General features: G+C 47.7%; 1 protein-coding gene across 2 annotated transcripts in view; it reads right to left on the reverse strand.

Annotated features, from left to right (window-relative positions):
• Positions 1 to 11,133: 11,133 nt before the first annotated feature.
• The window catches only part of Psen1 (presenilin 1), a 60,306-nt gene continuing 52,320 nt past the window's right edge, over positions 11,134 to 19,119 (reverse strand). For both annotated transcript variants that reach the window (XM_055592849.1, XM_055592848.1), the window contains 3 exons: positions 17,113 to 17,286; positions 14,155 to 14,273; positions 11,134 to 12,313 (listed from right to left, as the gene is read on the reverse strand). In XM_055592849.1, the coding sequence (XP_055448824.1) occupies positions 12,158 to 12,313; positions 14,155 to 14,273; positions 17,113 to 17,286 (449 nt within the window). In that variant the 3' untranslated portion in view covers positions 11,134 to 12,157. The remainder of the gene's footprint in view (positions 12,314 to 14,154; positions 14,274 to 17,112; positions 17,287 to 19,119) is intronic.

The raw sequence follows: 19,119 nt of genomic DNA on the forward strand, positions 1-19,119 counted from the left end.
CTCCAGAAGGAAACTGGGCCAGAGTCCGTTCACGTTACATGCCGGCAAAGCGCTTGTTTATGACTCCTCCGTGTCGTGAGCATTTGAGTGGCGCTAAATTCAAAAGCCTGACAGGGTTACTGCTAGCTGCTTTAACAAAGTTTATGTTGAGAAGTAAGATCTTTTTAAAAAAAGAAAAGGCAGAACAGAAAGGTGTGAAAACATGCAGTCTGGGCAGAAAAGGAACACACTCAAAGTTACAGACAAAGAGATATTTGTTAAAGAGATCAGTGCTCATAAAAGGACTCCGTGGCTGGAGAGCTGGCTCAGGGGTGAAGAGCACTAGCCTCTCTCCCAGAGGACAGGGATTTGGTCGACTGCTAGCACCCACAGTTCCTGGAGCAGGAACATGGCGAGTTCGCTGGGGTGATCTGCAAGCAGGGTAAGAGCCAGCTCTGGGGAGCGTACAGCGATTCCTGAGTGAATCAAGCGCTGCCTGATGTGTGTTGTTGACGTGGGCAGCCACAAGGACTCCAGCGCCGAGCACAGCCCCATGGGAGTTGGCAAAGCCCAGATGGGCTCAGAGGAACGGCAGCATCTTTCTCAGGGGTTTGAGTGTGAATGTTGACAGTGCATGAAGAAACCTTCCACTGTAGCTTTCTCCTGTGGTTATGGCCTCAAGACAGCTTCCCTCCAGAGGCTGCTCCTACCTAGATTAGCCAAGCCTGCCTCCTGATTCAGCTGTAGAAACATAAACCCCGCCTCCCTGCTCAGCTGCATGCAATGACCCCGCCATGCAAGAACTCAACAGCAATGCAACACGAGGAGTGCCCGAGCCATTAGAGTCCAGATGATGTCACCACATGTCCCAGATGCTGGACGTAGGGCTACAGAGCTTGGTGTTTGTCACGCTGGCTTTGCTCTGCTGTCTTCCCCCTGCTCTTCGCCTTTGGAGTGGCGTGTTTACATTACAGCACCAGCTTGTTGGAAGCCTGCACCTTTCACCTCACAGAGGTTCATAGCTAAGACCATGAGGACTCTCAGAGACAGAATAAAGGCATCTTGCATTACCAATGGCTGGCAGCCCTCTGGGACCCTGGGGGGGATTACTGTGGTTTAAACCTGAAATGTGCCTGCTAGAGGGTTCATTTTGATTACCTACTTGATGGGCTTCAGCGTCACCATGGAAACGGAGCTCTGGGAGTGGATGTGAGAAATTTTGTAGCTTAAGCCAGCTGAAGTGAGAAGATCTGTCCTAGATATGGGTGGGACCATTCCCTGGGCTTCCGTCCTAGACTGGAGAAGAAGAAAGGGGAACAGCAAGGTGCTGTTTGCTTTCGAGACAGAGACTCACTATGCACCCCCTCCCGGGGGCTGGGGTTCCACCACTGTGCTCTGCTCTCTGCTGACTGACTGCAGAGCAATGCCAGGTTATTTTGTCATGGGAACAAGGCAGTGGTTTCTACAGTTCCACAGGCTCGGGCTTTGAAGCCTTGTCCCTGTCCGGCGGTGGCATGTTGAGAGGCTGTGTAGACCTTTAAAGACACCGCCTCGCTGATAGCAACAGGCCGCTGTGCAGGGTGATGGATTGACCTCTGCTTCTAAACTCCTTCCTGCTCCAAACCTGCTCCTGGTTTGCTGGGATACAAGCAGCCTTGTCCTCCACGATGTGATACAAGGCGCCATGCTCTCCTGCTGTCACGATTGCCCTCACGCCCTCCTCCCACCACAGCGGACTGAAACTCTGAGGCAGAAGTGAAACTTTTCTTCGGGTATTTTCTGTCAGGTGCTGTGGTCACAGTGAGATGAGCACATCAGGTACAAGTCAGGCATCGTGTCATAGCTAGGCAATCCCATCGAGGTTCGGAGTTCAAGGCCAGCCCATGCCGCATGAGACCCTATATCACGACAAGATGGGCGGGACAACGCGTCTCAGTGGTTATTGCTAAAATTCCTTCCCCGGGGGAGCCGTAGGCAGCCTCTCCTCCTCCTAACGGTCTATCCCAATGACGAACAGAGGTTCAACTCCACCACAGTTTACGCCGAGTAACAGTGAGTTTGCAGTGCTCCCTACGGAGCACAGGTGAGCGTTACTTACTAAAGTGTGAGTGCCCCCTGCACCCCCACAGGCCAAACTGGAAAGCCTCTACCCCCAGCCACACAGATGGGCCCCCTCCCCTGCTCTTCACCGGCCTATACACTCCAGGCCCTGCTGTTAGGGCAGAGTGGGGGGCAGCTGGATGAGGACCCGAGACCCCCTCTCATCTGTGAGGGGACAAGGCCAGCTGGGATGATCATTTGCAAGCTGGCACAGCTGAATGCCCCACGTCAGTGGCCGTTCGGCTCAGACAGGCAGCCGTGGGTGAGAGCGCTGGCTGTCAAATCAATGGCCTGAGCTAGATCCTTGGACTCCCGGGGGAATGAGAAGAACCGAAAGTTGTATGCACTGTGCCAGGTTCACACAGACACACACACACAAACAAAACTTGGGAATTTAAAAAGTAGAATGAATAGTTCTTTGGCTACAAGTGCTCCCTCCAATAAATTTATATATATATATATATATATATATATATATATATTTTTTTTTTTTTTTATTTTTTTTTTTTTTTTTGAGGTAGGGTCTCTTTATGTGACCCTGCCTGGCCAGAATGTCAGTATGCAGCCTAAGCCAGTTCCAAACTTGTGGTAATCCTCCTGTCTTTGCCTCTCAGGTACTGGACTGAAGGCAAGTGTCTCTACCATGCTTGGCTCCTACATATTCTTTAAATCAAGGGGCAAAGACTTCCTGTGATGGCACATGCCTTCAATCCCAACACTCAGGATTATATATGTAAGTATATATATTATATACCTGAGTGTGTGTGTGTGTGTGTGTGTGTGTGTGTGTATTACTGCTAATTTCAAAATCTGCTTCGAAGTTTTTCACCTAGACTTTTTCCAGCCAAGATAAGAAAAAAGAGGCCCTCTAATCTTGTAATTAACGGCTTTGCCAATCGCAGCAGCTTCGGGGCACCTAACAGCAGAGTCATCCCTTTTGCAAATGTAAACTTAGGCCTTCCTGGCTAACGACTGGTTAGAGTGAGGAACAGTTAATTACCAGACTGACAGTCTCCACAGGGACGAGCAAGACAGGTGCTTATGAGAGTCAAGCACCCCGAGCCAACAGGTCAAAACCTTGAACTCAGAGCAAAAGATGAAATTCCCGCTGCTCATCAAGACAGAACCTGCTTTGTCGGCCACTCAGACCAGGAAAGGCTGACCACAGCAGATAACTCCTGAGAAAACAGCCTTAAAGCATTTGTTGTTGTGCCCAACACACTTCACAAATAAATAGAAGGATCCGCTGCTAAAATGCTAGATTGCAGGGGCGCGGGGAGAGTTTCTGTTTCCTGCGCCGTTCAGCCTGTCCTAGCTAAGGTGCGAGCACCTGAAAAATGAACTCCTAAGCTCTCCTGAGTTGGGACCGAGCAGAGGGGCAGAGGTTTTCGGTGGGGGCAATCCTGGGGTTTGAATGTAGCGGTGTCAAGATGAAGGTGAGGGTGGCAGGAGCGACGGCTCCTAAGTTAAGGGCACTTGCTGTTCTTCCGGATGACCCTGGTTCGGTTCCCAGCCGCACATGGCAGCTCACAGCCATGATGTGCACTAGGAACTCCAGGCACAGGGGATCTGATGCCCTTCTTTGACCGCCTCGGGCACCAGTGCAAGCAAACACTCACACACGGAAAAGGAAGCTAATAAATCCAAAAGAGAAAACTAAATGAATTTAAATCAAGTCAATATTATAAACAAGCTGTTATGTCATTTGAAATCTTAAGACGTACGTTATGCCCACTGAAGATACTCACAAAATGTGTGGTTATGAATACTAATACGTCTTTTGATCTTTTATTATTGAGACAAAAATATATCTAGTCTCTTAACAACTGTGTCTTATTCCACATGAAGAATTCTACGAGATACCATTAAAAAAAACAAAACAAAACAAAACAAAACTCAAAGTTGTCCTAAAATGCTGGCTTGTTGCAGTTTGAAATTTGCCTATGTCTTAGGTTTGCCCTTTCCCTCTGGAAGGCTCGCTGCCATGGTGTCCAGGCTGGACCTGAATTTTTGCATCCCACTGACCTTCCAGCCTCAGCTTCCTAATAGCAGAGACTGCAGGAGCACCCGCAAACCCAGCTGCCCCCTTGGGTCTTCCAGAGTGAGGGAGGGGAGAAAGGCTGGTGGAGGAGGAATCTTGGTTTTGAGCTGGCCTTGGGCCATGGGTCCTCCTACCTCGGCCTCCTGAATGCCGGGATGGCAGGCATGTGCCACCACACCCAGCTGAAAAATGACTTTATAGGAGGAATTTTGGTGTGCGGTCAAGTAGGCGGTGATCAAAAAAAAAAAAATTGTTCATGTTTCTCTACAAACTGAGCCTCACCACATTCATTACTCAAACGCAGAGTTTTTCTGTGACTGTTACATTACAGCCATGTGCTTGATTTTTCAAGTTTTTGCTGTTCTTTGCAAACATTTCAAAAGGTTTTGATTTTTAATCCTGATGCCATTTTTTACTTTTTCAATTATGTTTAGGATGGCAGCTTTTCCTATCCTACAGGCTCCATTTAATTTCCCTAATTCTGGGTTTTATACGCTATCGCCTCTACTTAAGGTAGCAATTACATCTCTCAGAATGGGCTTTCCCTCTGCAGATCCAGAAGTTTGGCTTTTGCTGTGTCTCCCAGCCAAGGTGAGCAGGTCATGCACAGTTCACGGCCACCCTCTCCTCCCCCCCTTCCTTAGGAAAGTTCTAGTCTGCTGTTGTGGTCTCATGCAGACCTGGTTTCCGTTATGTATGTGTGTATGGTATGTGTGTGTTGTGTGTGAGGATGGTATGTGTGTTTAGTATGTGTATGATGTGTGGATGGTATGTGTGTGATGTTTGTGTATATGGTGTGTCTGTATGGTAACTGTATCCATCAGGTGTGATGTGTGTATACAGCATGTGTGAAGTTCATGTATATGATATGTGTGTGTGATGTGTGTGAGATGTGTATATGACAAGTGTATGATGTATGTGTACATGGTACGTGTGCAAGCATGTGGGCCATGGTGCTCACGTGGGAGTCAGAGGGCAACTTCAGGTGTTAGAGCTTGCCTTTCGCCTTGCTTTCTGAGTCGGGCTCTCCTGCTCGCTGCTTCGCACGCAGGCTGGGCCCTGGAGCCCCCAGGATTTTCCTGACTCTGCATCCCATCTCACCCCAGGCGTCAGGTCACACCCGGCTTTACCCAGGTTCTGGGTCTCCAAACTCCTAGTCTCACGCCTAGTCTCAGGCAACACTTCATCCACCCCCTCCACCATCTCCCCAGCTCTGAAACGCTTTCTCCAAGGTCTGTGGAAGCATGGAAACCGATCCTGTACTGTTGGCTTTCTTCACACATCTGGGTCATCCAGCCTAACAAGGGAATGCCATGCGCCTCTACTGTTACCTTTTCCCCACACTGCCCTTTGGTCTCATGTGGCCTTCAGCCTCAGCCTCCGAGTATTGAAATCGCAGGCGTGAGCCACCAGACCCAACCGAGGACTTCACATGAGGACCTCAGGCAAATGCTCCAAGAATGGGCTGCATCTGGATCACCTTCTTCACCTGTGGCTCTTTCACTAGCCCCAGGAAGATGCTTGAGGGTGGGCAGGGGGCAGCTCCATGAGACTTGCTGAGATGGTGGCTGTGGTCCCCACCCATACCTTCTCTGGATCCTTCTGCTGTTGACTGTCCTTTAAGATCTGGTGTTGCTGGGAAGCAGCTCTTTGCAGACACTGAATCACCAAGCAGCAGCATGTGAAGTTCTGGATGTCAGTGCCAACACTGGGGTCCCCAAGGAAGTCAGGGCAAGTGGCCCGACTCCAGCAGGGCCTTCCTGGCACTGCCTGCTCCTTCTCCCTGTCAACGCCTGCCTTGTGCACAGCAGCTGGAAGCACAGGGCTGCCTCGTATTCGACAATAGGTGTGTGCCTCTTCACGGTGTGTCCTCCCAGATCACATGACCAGGGGGCACAGTGATGAGTCCCGAGTCTGCCAATGTCAGTCGGCTGGGACCTCAGCAGGAAGCGCTCCATCAGTGCTGGAGCAGGAAGCAGGGCCGCCCCCGCAGCCAATGGTCCATACAGGATCCCAAAGGAGAGCACCACAGAGGGTCTCCTCCACCCAGGCTTGTGCCCGGCTCCTGATACCAGCAGCTCTGGCTCAGCAAGTGGCAGGAGAACCCATGATGTCATCCGATGCAAGGAGCAAAGCTTGGAACAGTACCACACAGCAGCCCACAACCAGAGCCAGCCCGGGGCTATCAGCTTTGAGACAGGTGTCTTGTTATGTGGTCCTGGCCAGCCTGGAAACTGAATCCAGCCTTCTGCCTCTGCCTTCTAAGTGTTGGGATTATAGTGTGCACCGGCTATGTCTACCTTAGCTGTTCCTTCTGAAGATAATGCAAGCGGTGGCTTTTCCCTTCCCCTAAGCTAATAGTGTATCTTTATGTATTTACAGGTGTGACTGGAGGGGTCTGTCCTCTCCTACCAAATGGGTTCCAAAGGTCAGACTCTGGTCACCTGGCTTGCACGACACCCGCTGAACCATCCTACCAGGCCTGCATCTATCATGTTTTACTCACAGCTTAGGAAGGGAAGTATACGCTGCCACACCTGGTGGTTTTGCTGGTTTTTTTTTTTTTTTTTTTTTTTTTTGGTTTTGGGTACAGGGACAGAACCCAGGGCCTTGGGCATACAAAACACAATACACTCTCTACTACTGAGGTCTAATAGTTTAACGAGATAATCCCTTAGTATATGAAATATTTGTATTGTACTAGAATACATTTTCTGTAAGCTTATAATTGAGTCTGAAAGGATTTGTATTAATACAGTTTTTAAAAACTGTGTTCTGCCTGTATGTTTGCCTGCAGGGCAGAAGAGGGCCCAATATGTCATTATAGATGGTTATGAGCCACCATGTCATTGTTGGGAATTGAACTCAGGAACTTTGGAAGAACAGCCAGAGCTCTTAACCTCTGAGCCATCTCTCCAGTCCAATAAATATTTTCTTAAAGAAAATTAAGAACTAGAGTGTTAAGAAAGAATGCAGCCATCACTCAGTACATGTGGAGAACTGGTTCCAGATTCCTCAAGCTGCAATCCCAGAAACTCACACCCTTTATAGAAAACACTGGGCTTGCACATGATCTAATGCACACACTTTAGATCTTCTCCAGGTTGGAGATGATTATTTTAAAACAATGTCTCATTATGTAGCCCAGGCTGGCCTTGAACTCGTAGCAATCCTCTTGGTTCAATTTCTGAGTGCAGGCCTGTGCCGTGAGCAGCTTTTGGATTGTTTAGAATATAGACTGCTAACTTCACTTAGGAGATGACAAAACGAAGTATTCTTGAACGAAGTATGTTCAGTACAAATGCATTTTTTTTTTTTTTAAATGTTTGATCTGTGGATGCTGAGCCGTAGAGCCATGACACTAAGCAGACTGGATGTTGCAGTTTTAAAGGTGTGGCTCTGCTATGACCCAGCTGTCCAGGAAAAACTGGGATGGCTGTGTGGCCTGACTAGTTAGTGCTACTGCCTTTTTATGACTGGAGGACATTAAGTTTCAAAGTGCCTTGGCATCTATTAGCCGTACTCAGGCTTCTAGAACCCGATGTTTCTTGGAAGAAAGCTGGCACCGTGGGGCTCATGCATTCTTTATTCATTTGACAAATACAGGAAAAATCTGCAGTCATCTATCAAAACTGTATCTTCCCAAGAGTTTGAAGGTATTTATTGAAAAGGTGGTGTTCACAGTCCATTATGTACAAAGTAGTACCCACAGTAGCAGAAGCCAGGCAGTGACTGTGTGAGAGTGACTGACCCCTCAGAAACTCACCCTGGCACCTGCCACTCTGCAGCTGCCTTCAACAAGGGTCTATTTCAATAGAAGTGCTTTCAGGGAAGCCCTTCCTGCTAGACAGACGTGCGCTAGCCCTATACTGCAGAGCGTGGGGGCGGGGAGGCTGCATCCAACAAGAGGCACAGTGCTATCCCAAACTCCAGGTAATGGCTTGGGCAGTCAAGAAAGGGTTCATTTCAGCACCATGGTGTGCTTTGCAGAATGCGAATTGGAGTTTCCTATCAGATGAGTAGACTGATGACGGGCAGAAGACCCCGAGATGGACAGCCTGTGGGTATCCAGCTGGCACTATCAATGAGGGCTGTGAAGAACTAAAACCAGTGCCTTTCTGAACTGTCCGTGTTTGGAGAAATCTGAAGACAAGACCCAGGATTGCTTTTAGACTCTAACTTATCAAGATATGGTATTACTTCCACGCCAAGTGTGAACACAAATGTCCAGTATCCAAGCTGTCCTCAAACTCAGCACTAAGGACCCACCAGGAGGGGGGAGAGATGGGTCAGGGTGTTTAAGCAGAGACCACGCAAAGGCTCATTCAGAGAGGTGTGTATAGAGGAGAAGGGGGGCTTGCTGAAAGGATTCGTTTCTGAAGGAATAATGTCACCTTATAATATTCATTTTATAAGCCTCAGTGGTCACTGACCAAAGGGAAGTCAGGATGTGTGGGTTCTGGGCTGTAGCTGAGGTGGTAGAGTGCTTGCCCAGCATGCACCAGAGCCCCAGAATAAGCTGGACACAGAGGGGCATGTGGGTGATCCCGGCACTTGGAAGGGTGAGGTTCAAGATCACCCTCAGCTACATAGTCTGAGGACAGCCTGGGGTTTTCTTTCAGAAAGGGAAAAAGAAAGGGGAAGAGGAAGGAATAGGAAATGAAGGAAAAGGGGGAAGGGCAGAGAGGAAGGAAAGAGGGCAAGCAATACTCCAGCCCATCTCCGCAGCCTTAGACTCCTGTACAATGCCACGCACAGAGGAGACTGAACAAATCTCAGTTTCTCAGCTTTTCTTCCAGGGTTAGGTCACAAATGGTCACAAAAGCAAAGCCAGGCTCCTGGGGTCAGAGACAGACTTCCCTTAGAAGCTTGACCTTGAAAGACCTTATTTGGCAGTTTAATATCAGTTTCACATCCAACAAATTAGGATCAAGAATAAGGCTGGCGAGATAGCTCAGTGGGTAAAAGCATGCGCCTCCAAGCCTGAGGATCTAAGTTCAATTCCTAGAACCAATATGGTGTCTGGAGAGAACCAGCTGCTGTTAACTGTATTCTGTCTTCATGAGCAGGTACATGCTCTATGCTCACACACATGCACACATATAAAAGCGTGATGGCCCGTGTCTGTAATCCCCAGCACTTACTAAGTAAAGGCAGGAGGATCGTAAATTAGAGTTCAGACTAGGCTACATGGGAGACCCTATCATGCACATACAAATATCCCAAGGCCACAGAACAAGCAATAAACATTACTCACTTGGGCACCTATCACAAAAGGACACTAAACTTTCAAATCAAGTTTAAAAGTAAACCCACAGGCCTTTGTTTCTTTTGTGGTAAAGTCAATTGATGGCTTTTGGCTGTGGTCCTTTGCTCCACCCCACACCTCCCCAGCCCTGGAGAAATTTAGTCACTGATGGTAAAAGCTGCAACCCTAGGACCCCTCTTCACAGCAGGATCAAAAACAGGAAGGAGAGCCCTTCCTCTCCCACCAGCTCCTATACACCCAGGCCCCTCGGTGGCAGCTGACACCCTGCTTATAAATGCCCTGTGCCCTAAAGCTACCACCTTTCTTCCCGGTGTCTTTCCATCAAGTGGGTTGGGGTCAGTGGCCTCATGGCCACCCCTCTCCTGGACTTTAAACACCTGCATACAAACACAGCCTAGACTCTCTTGTCAGGAAACAGGACACACTTGGGACCCTTACACAAACTGCTCTAGCTGACAGCAGCAAAGGTGCCTTGAACCAAAACTTCCAGCCTGGGTGAGGGAAGAAAGGTCCTGGAAAAAGGAGCTGGTGAGATGCTGGGCAGGTTCGGGGTTCTTGCCTTACAGCGTACCTGGTAACCTGACAGCACAGAAATGTCCTCTCATCTCCACTCCACATATGCACAATGATAAAAACAACAGAACCTTCTACCACAAGCCTCTCTCTTCCCTTGCATGGCTCTTAATTTTCCTGCTTGGGTTTCTATGTTTTACGGGGCCTTGAGAATGCTGAGTGCACCATGCTCTAGCACAGGGCTACACTTCAGCTCTTTCAGTTGGTTTGTTTTGCACGGGTACCATTCCCCAGGAGCCGGCCACCTTGCTCCTTGACACAGAGCGTTTCACTGGCCCAGACCTCAGTGAGGTGGGGTCGGCTGGCCAGCAGGGCCAGGGACCCACCTGTCTCCACCTCACCACTGTGGGGAGCACTAGACCTAACTCCTAAGGTCAAACTCTTACTAAGAACATCCCAAGCTCAGGGAGGAGTAGCTCACTCATGGAGCACTTGCTAGCATGGCCAAAGCCCCAGCTTTGATCAAGAGTAACACACACACACCCTAGTACGATTGTATAACCCAAAATAAGTTTTCTAAACTCTAAAGAGAACCCCAGACTGGTTCATAGGATAGGCTGGAGAAAGCCAGCAGGCCTTTTTTGAGCCAAATCAGCTTCTCACATTTTTTCAGTTGATCTCCTGGCTGAGGCAGCTGTCACAGGCAGGCAGTCCTGCTCTGTCTGTGCTCTGCCTAGCTGACCCACAGTGTGGGGCAAAGCTCAGCAGTGCAGCCACTGCCCACTTCATACATGCTGCATTGTGCTGAGGTAAGAGGCGGACTGGAGCCACAAAGTGCCACTTCGTCCTCCACACCTGCCTGTGCGCCTAGCTCAGCCGTTCCCAAGGCTGCAGTAGGCCCCTGCTCTTTCACCTTGGCATCTGGTTTAGTCCTAACACCAGGTTCTCCCACAGCTAAGCAAGAAACAGTTTTTCTCTAAGTTTTTTTTTTTTGTTGTTGTTTTTTGTTTTTTTTGGTATCAACACAATTGGTTCAAGAACTAACTATTAGCACTGGACATTAACTCCAAATTCTGTGGTTTTTGTTTTTGTTTTTTCAGTGCTGGGAAGTGAACCAAGGGCCTTGCTAGACAAACATTCTACCACTGGGCTCTACTCCAGCTCCGAGTTTTAAGTTCTGACCCTGACAGTGGAGTGCAGTGACAAAAGAAACACCAGGACAGAGAGTGCGTCACCAGCCACTTACCGCTTTAATTCTTTGGGCACACATCCCATCTGCCATCCAAGGAGCTATGACAGCAAGGCTGACAGCACTGATTTGACACATATTATTTGCATCATATGAGGAAGACCCTGGGTTATCAGGGTCACTAGCTACCTCCCAGAGCTGCCTTGTCTGCTATCAAAGAGAACTGCTGTGGGACAAGGGAGAGACGGGAGAGGACGCATCCTGGGCAAAGCAAGTTTTCAAGTGTGTCTAAAAATGAGGACTTCGTGGAAATCCAGAATTTACTTAAGGATGACAGGGGACTTTTGAGCAATAGTTCCATCATTTCCAGAAATTATAGACTTTGAAACCTGAGGTTACAACTCTCAGGATAAAGCAACCCCAAATTTGTCCGGACTGTCCTTGGGAAGAAATGGCAACCACAGATGATAAGTGTCAGTGCTTGAGAACAAAAATGGCCAAAGCCACTGATGTGACAGGAGAGGGGGTTTGAGTAGGGTGGTGTCCTTAACTGAAACTTAGAGGTGGGCAGCAAAGAGCCTGAGGGCGAGGCCCGGGCCCAATGCTACTTCTTCATGGAAACTCCTGGACAGTCCAGGATTCAGCTAGTACATGTATTATCTCCAACATGGTGTGAAAGATGGCAGTTCTGTTTAGTTCACATCACTTCATTTAACCTCTTGAGAGTTCCCAGCATTGGTAAAGTCTCCGTGCCCAAGGGTCAAACTGCTGGCAGCGCACAGCAACTTCTTGGCCCAGCACGTTTCCTTGTCCTTGTCCCCCAAATCTGGTAGTTTCTGCACTGAGGGACACCATCCACAGCAATGGTGAATGTTGGAAAGCATTTTCGGCAGACATTTCCTTTCGAAGTCCAACAGTGCAGATGGCCAGGGAAGCTCGGAAGGAAGCTGCCAGGGTCCAGCGGGAGTCTTGACGTTGCTGAGGACACAGGAAAATCGTCTGCATCCTCCTCAGGGTCCTTTTATAATCAAAGAAGAAACATCCACGGGTTCTAACTGCAGAAATGCTAGATATAAAACTGATGGAATGCAAGTTGGTCCATAAAGGGCTGCACAAGATAATCCGTGGCAAAGTAGAAAACAAGCCCAAAGGTGATGGAGATGGGAAGAGCTGGCAATGCTTTCTTAAAAATGGCGAGTAGTAGTAGCGTAAGGCACAGGCCCTGTGAAGACAGAGGCATACTTAGGACAGAGGCACTTCACACAGTACATGTACCACGGTCACTGAACACTCTGCTTGAGCTTAACTTTTACAATAACATGTCATGAACTCTGGAGTCATGGGAAAAAAAAAAAACAACAGCTTCTGCAACTGGGCCTGACGGCAACATACCAGTTACTCAGGAGGCTGAGGCAGGGTTACCCGAGCCTAGAATCTGAGCCCAGCCTGGACGAGGCAGTCAAGCTTGCTCAAGACAAAGGGAGGTAGGAGAAGATGGGAGGGATGAGAGGAGACAAGGAAGTCCATGCTGTAGATACACCCAGGGCCCAGTGCATGCTGAGTGTGATCCTCTATGAAAGCGCAGTCTCTGCTCTTCTTCATTTATACACACAGCCCAGACTGGCCTCAAACTCTACATCCTCCTGCTCTGCCTCCTAAGTGCCAGGATATAAGTGTGCATAGATGCCTGGATTAAATAGGAAAAAAAAAAATTTTTTTTTTTTTCTATTGAGACCATCTTCTATAACCCAGGCCAGCCTCAGATACTCCACAGAGCTAAGGATGACCTTGAACTTCTTCTGCCCTTGCTCTGTTGGGCTAGGCTGTGCCACCATGCCTGTTTTGTGTGGTTGAGGATTGAATGCAAGGCTTTGTATATGCTAGGCAAGCACTCTAGCAACTGAACTGTATATGCCAACTCTAAGCAGTAAGAACATTTCATATGTTATTAGTAAGTCAGATTTTTATTTTTGAGAAAGGATCTCACTAGGTAGCCTAGAATTTAACCAGGCTGGCCTTGGATTCAGAGATCAGCCTACTTTGCCTCCAGATCCCAGGATTAAAAGGTGTATGGCAATTCATCTAGTTTTCTAAGTCAGTTTTGAAAGCCACAGGACTCCAAACCTGCTGTTACAAATCAACCCTGCTGCAGGCTGTGCAGCAGATATAAAACCACTCAACACGATATGACTCTATTCATGATCCAGGGGTCCTTGTTGAGTCCTGTGCTGCTGGACTCATTTCTTCCTTTCCTTTTTTTTTTTTTGGTTTCTCTGTGTTGCCCTGGCTGTCCTAGAACTCACTCTATAGAGCAGGCTGGCCTTGACCTCAGAGATGGACCTGCCTCTGCCTCCTGAGTGCTGTGGTTAGAGGCGTGCACCACCACTTGGCTCAAAGTAGTTTCTAATCAGCAATATCCACAATTTGCTGGAGAACTAATGAAGTACACTCTCTCAGGGTAGGACAAAGATGAGCACAGGACTGACACCAAAAGCTAGTGTGGGAAGAGAACACAGCAAGTGCATGATGCTCCTGTTCGTTCAGACTCAGCAACACACTTCTTCACAGACAAGACATGGCTAGCTGGAAGCAATGGGCGATTTTAATGTGTGGCCAGAGTGCAGAACTACTCAGGCAGGGTCTAATTATCCATTTTAAAAAAGCTTCTCAAGGGATTGGAATTCTTAGCCTACCTAGAGTCAAAAGGAAATCGTTATGGCTGAAAGATGGCTCGGCAGGTAAAAGCGCTTGCCACCCAAGCCTGATGACCCCAGCCTGATCCCTGCAACTCTTGTAAAGAGCTGGCCGTAGTGAAAGCACTCACCTGCAACCCTAGTGTCCCTATGAAACATGGGAAGTGGACAGAGAACAGATGGGAAGCTAGCTTGGAGTGCACAGCTCAGTGGCAAATACAAGAGAGACCTTGCCTCAGGTGGGAGGAAAAACCAGTTGTTCTCTGTCACACGTCTGCCACAGTGTATGTACACAAACACATTGAAGGAAAACGATCATAAAGGTATGCAGAATTCAGTGTTTTGACCTATGTTGTTAGCATATACTTACGATTAATATGGCTACAAAGCAGGCTATGGTTGTGTTCCAATCCCCACTGGCGGTTGCTGAAGCCTTACCAACAAGAACACTGTAGAAAATGAAATCTCCTAATCCAAGCTTTACTCCCCCTAAAAAAAGAAACATTAAAGATGTAAGGAAGTCTGTCATTCTTTCCTACCCTTTTTTCCTCCCCCGAACATGGGCTTGTTATGTAGCCCAGGTTAGCCTCAGACTTGTGAACCTCCTGACTCAGCCACTCAAGCCCTAGGACTACAAGTGTGTGCTACCACACCCGACAGCTGTGATTTCATAATTCAAATATACGACCCCAAGCAGGGCATGGTGGCATGAACCCACATTCTGAGCTACTCAGGAGGCTGAGTAGGTGGATGACTAGGAGTGTAGGGCCTGTGTGGGCAACATGGTGAGACTCAGTCTCAAACACCAAAGCAAACAAATCAAAACCACAGTTCCACACTGAATGATACTGTTCAGTAAATGATACTGTTTAGGCTTCAGAAAGATATTTTTCTTTATGTTGTGTTGTCTACACCAGGAATTTGAGACTCTGACTCTGGAGTCTCAGCAGACACTACTGTCCCATCTCAGTAAGCTTACCTAGCAACAACACGACTGACTTCTGTCAACACCTAGCTCACACCCAGAACCTGGACAGAGTTCCTTACAGGACCTCACATGTGGCCTGAGTCTAACTTGTGAAATCCTCTCTAAGGGTGTGGCACAGTGACTGTGTAAAGCTCAGAATGAATGATTGGTATCACAATCCACACCCAACCATGCCAGTAAGGCACCCTGTGCCACTGGCCCTGCCCAAACTGGAAGTAACCACAAGGCCTCCTCTCTCTCTCTCTCTCTCTCTCTCTCTCTCTCTCTCTTCCTTCCTTCCTCCCTCCCTCTCTTTCTTTCTTCTTTCTTTTTCTCTCTCCTTCTTTCTTTCCTTCCTTCTCTTTCTTTCTTTCTTTCTCTCTCTCTCTCTCTCTTTCTCTCCTTCCTTCTTCTTCCTTCTCCTCTTCCTCTTTTCTTTTTTTGGAGTCAGGGTCTTACTATGTAGCTCTGGCTGGCCTGGAACTAACAGAGATCCATCTGCCTTTGCCTCCCACATGCTGGGATTAAAGTCATCACCTTTTTGGTTTTGTTCCCTCGTTTTTTTATTTCTATGAATTTGCCTTTTCGAGACATTTCATATAAAATGACACATCCGTATAAAATGATGTCTTTAGTGACTGGATTACATTCTGACCTTTAGGAAGTTGTCTGGGGACTGGGGAGACAGTTCAGTGGGTAAGTGCTTGCAGTAAGTATGACCTGAGTCTGGATCTCCAATACCCCTGGAAGCTGGACATAGTGCACATGTGTATGTTGTGGATAAAGCACATTTTTGTTTTGGTCCCAGGTATGGGATGTGGACTGATTCAAACAGCCCATAGCAGCAGACTATCTGCCTCACATGGGCTCTGAGAGGAGTTCTTTGCCAGCTGCAGATACTTTAAATCTGAGGACTCTAAGAGAGAACAAATGCCAGAGCCCAGAGAGTGTGAGCTCTGAGAAAGAACAAGGCTGCTCCTGCTTCCCCTCTGCTGCTCCTGGTTGCCGTTGTGAGACAAGAAGTTGGAGATCTTCTGAAACGAGGACTGGACGGGCTCCAAGGAGCCTGATGACCCTAACCAGCAGGAAGCAGCTAAGAGAACTGTGGTCCCTCTCCACTAACGCTTTCTCTCTCCTACCTGGTGTTAGAAGGGACTGGGGCGGAGAAGGGAGAAAAAGAGAAAAGAAATGTAAGTAAGAGTGTTAAAAATGTACCACAACATGTGTAATGCCAGCACTGGGCACAGTGCACACCTGCAATCCAGCGCTGGAGGAGTAGACGGGGGAGGAGAGAGAGAGGTAGAAGGATCCCAGGAGCATGCTAGCCAGCCAGCTCCTGATTCAGTGAGGGACTGTCTCAAAAAAAAAAAAAAAAAAAGCTGCAGTTACCAAAAAATCAGCAGCTGAGGAGAGGTCTGCCGTATAAAGTACTGAAAGTACTGAAACCTGTTTCATCATAGAACAAACAGAGACAGCCTATCTGAAAAAAACAAACCTGATCAAAGACGCAGTGAGAGAGAGAGAAAAGGTGGTCAGCGAGAAAGACACCTCACACTGACCTCCGCCTTCATACTCACATGGGTGAGTGCACAGGCACACATATACATGCATACCCCCCCACAAGAAAAGTTCTGGAAACAAAATTTAGAGTACACAGACTGTTGTATGTAACTGTGTCTGCTCTGACACATATCACAATCCGATATAAACACGCAGGCACTGGATGCTCGAATGTTCAAGAGTGGCAGTCAGCGGCCATAAAACAGGGGTCAAGAGAGAACTAAAAACCCTTGAAGGGCAGAGTGCTGGTGCACCATTAATCCCAGAACTCAGGAAGGAAAGGCAGGCCAGACAGAGCTATATAGTGAGACACACCCCCCTACCCCACCCCCCAAAAAAAAACAAACAGAAAGAAATATTGAAGGCCAGACCTTGGCAATTAACAAATTTAGCAACTTAGCTATAAAAACTCAACTGTTAGTGACACCCCCAAACTGCTACAGTGCTGTTCAGCACTGTCTCCTTAGGCTCTTGATCATTTCCCCTCTCTCTTTTGTCTGTATGTACCTCCCCAGTGCTGGGGTCACAGGTGTATAAGAATGTGCCAATATCTTTCTTTCTTTCCTTTCTTTCTTTCTTTCTTTCTTTCTTTCTTTCTTTCTTTCTTTCTTTCTTTCTTTCTTTCTTTCTTTCTTTCTTTCTTTCTTATTTGAGTGTTGGAGATTAAACTCAGGCCCCCATACTTGTGTGGTAAACACTTGAATAAGCTATTTCCCCAGAACAATTCAATGTACTCTTGAGAGATGACGATACAGCCGCTTAAAGAAACCCATGACTGCAGACAGAGATGGTTGCACGTACTTTCCTCTGGGTCTTCACTAGTCAAGATGCTGCCAGAAAGTTCCTGGACAGCAGCTCTTGACTCAGGAGTGGAGCGATGAGGCCCCAGGTGACTGTCCCTTTGAGCTTCCCATTCCTCACTGAAGCCACCATCATCAGTCCCAGTATCAGTGTCCTGTGTCTCCCTTTCCGCTCCTGTAAGAAAGAAGGTAGCAGTTAGAGCACCAACACTTAGAGTCATTTCTTCCATATTCTAGAGGGCAGAGTTAGGGCAAACACAGAGATTCCTCTACTCTTTTTCTCAATGTAAGTTCTACAGCTGAGGAACTAGGCCTTGGTGCTAAGTGTTGACATTTCCCCCTTTCCTTCCTCTTTTTAAGGAAAGAAGACATGGCCTCAATCTTCCCTGCATGCAGTCTAGATATAATGCCCAGCACTGCAACCACCATGACCACAAGGAGCTGTGGACAACCCAGTATGTCAAAGGTGGCAGAGCAGGAAATGGTAACGAACCTGTGCCCTGTGAACCATCAGGAAACGTCTTGTTCAGTGCTCTATCCCCAGAGCACTGGGCACGCCTAGTGATCAGTCAGCAGTTGTTGAAAGAAACTCCTCACATACCAAAATACACTCACACTCATAAGACATACAGTGTGCTGCCTAGTTCTATGTCAACTTGACACAAGCTAGAAACATCAGAGAGGAGGGAACCTCAACTGAGAAAATGTCTCCATATGATCAAGCTGGAGCTGGAGGCAAGCCTAGTGGGTATTTTCTTAATTAGTGATTGATGGGGAAAGCCCAGTCCATTGTGGGTGGGGACAAACCCTGAGCTGTAATAAAAAGCAGGGGGAGCAAGCCAGTAAGCAGCACCCCTCCATGGCCTCGGCTCAGCTCCTGCCTCCAGGTTCCTGCCCTGCTTGAGTTCCTGTCCTGACTTCCTTCAGTGATGGACAGTGCTGTTAAAGAGTAAGCTGAGTAAACCCTTTCCTCCCCAAGTTTCTTAGGTCATGGTGTTTTTCTCACAGCAATAGTGACCCTGACTAAGACAGAGTCACAACTTTTTTTTTTTTTTTTAGCTTAATATGATACCCAGACTTGGGGCTGGAGAGATGGCTCTGCCAAGGACTTGGGTTTGGTTCCTAGCACCCACATGGTGGCTGACAATCATCCATAGATCCATGAAATCTGATGCCCTCTGCTGATCTCTGCAGGTACCAGCTTTGCGTGTGCACACACATGCAGGCAGCAAAACACTCAAAACACATGAAAATTATATATAGGTAAAATTAAAATCGTATGCATTTGTTTGTATGTGTGTGTATAAAATAAATATTTTATTTTAAATCAGGCTTGTATCAACCTTCTCCTGTCTTTGGTCTGTCACAGGTCAAGTGCCACTTTGTTCTGCTGCCTCATGCTCTGCAGAACTGAGGCGCCTGCCAGCTTTAAGACACAGATCTGCGTTCCCAGCACCATGTATCTTCTTGCCCCTTCCCAGATGCAGGTCTCTTGGCTCTGTAACCCAAACAGCAATGCAAACAAGGCCCACTGTTCTCTTCTGAATTTTAATGCTTTTTTCTTTTTCAGCTTTCTAAGGTTTGTCTTTTTAAGACAATTCCTTTCTGCTTTCCTTTTACAGCACACTGTTCTTCAGCCCTTTCTGGCATAGCTTCTGACTGTTGTTTTTCTTAGAGTCTTCTGTAGTAGCCACAGTCCACTGGACACTGACCTCTTAGTGTAAGCATTGCCACACCTCCCATCAAATGTTCTCAGTACTGCTGGACAAGAGACCCCCATGCACCCTGACGCCCACTCCTTTTGGTAACAGGATTACCCTACACAGTTAAGCCTCACCTTCAGCTCACAATCCTTTTGACTCCACCTCCAGAGCACTGAGATTACAGACATTCTGAGGTTCTCATTTTTATATATTTGGAAAATGGGGGAGAGGAAGACAGCATCATTTTTTGTTTTGTTTTGTTTTGGTTTTTATTTTTTTGAGACAGGGTCTCTCTATGTAGCCTT

This window comes from Psammomys obesus, unplaced genomic scaffold, assembly GCF_907164565.1.
Source record: "Psammomys obesus unplaced genomic scaffold, mPsaObe1.curated_primary_1811, whole genome shotgun sequence".
Classification (NCBI taxonomy): domain Eukaryota; kingdom Metazoa; phylum Chordata; class Mammalia; order Rodentia; family Muridae; genus Psammomys; species Psammomys obesus.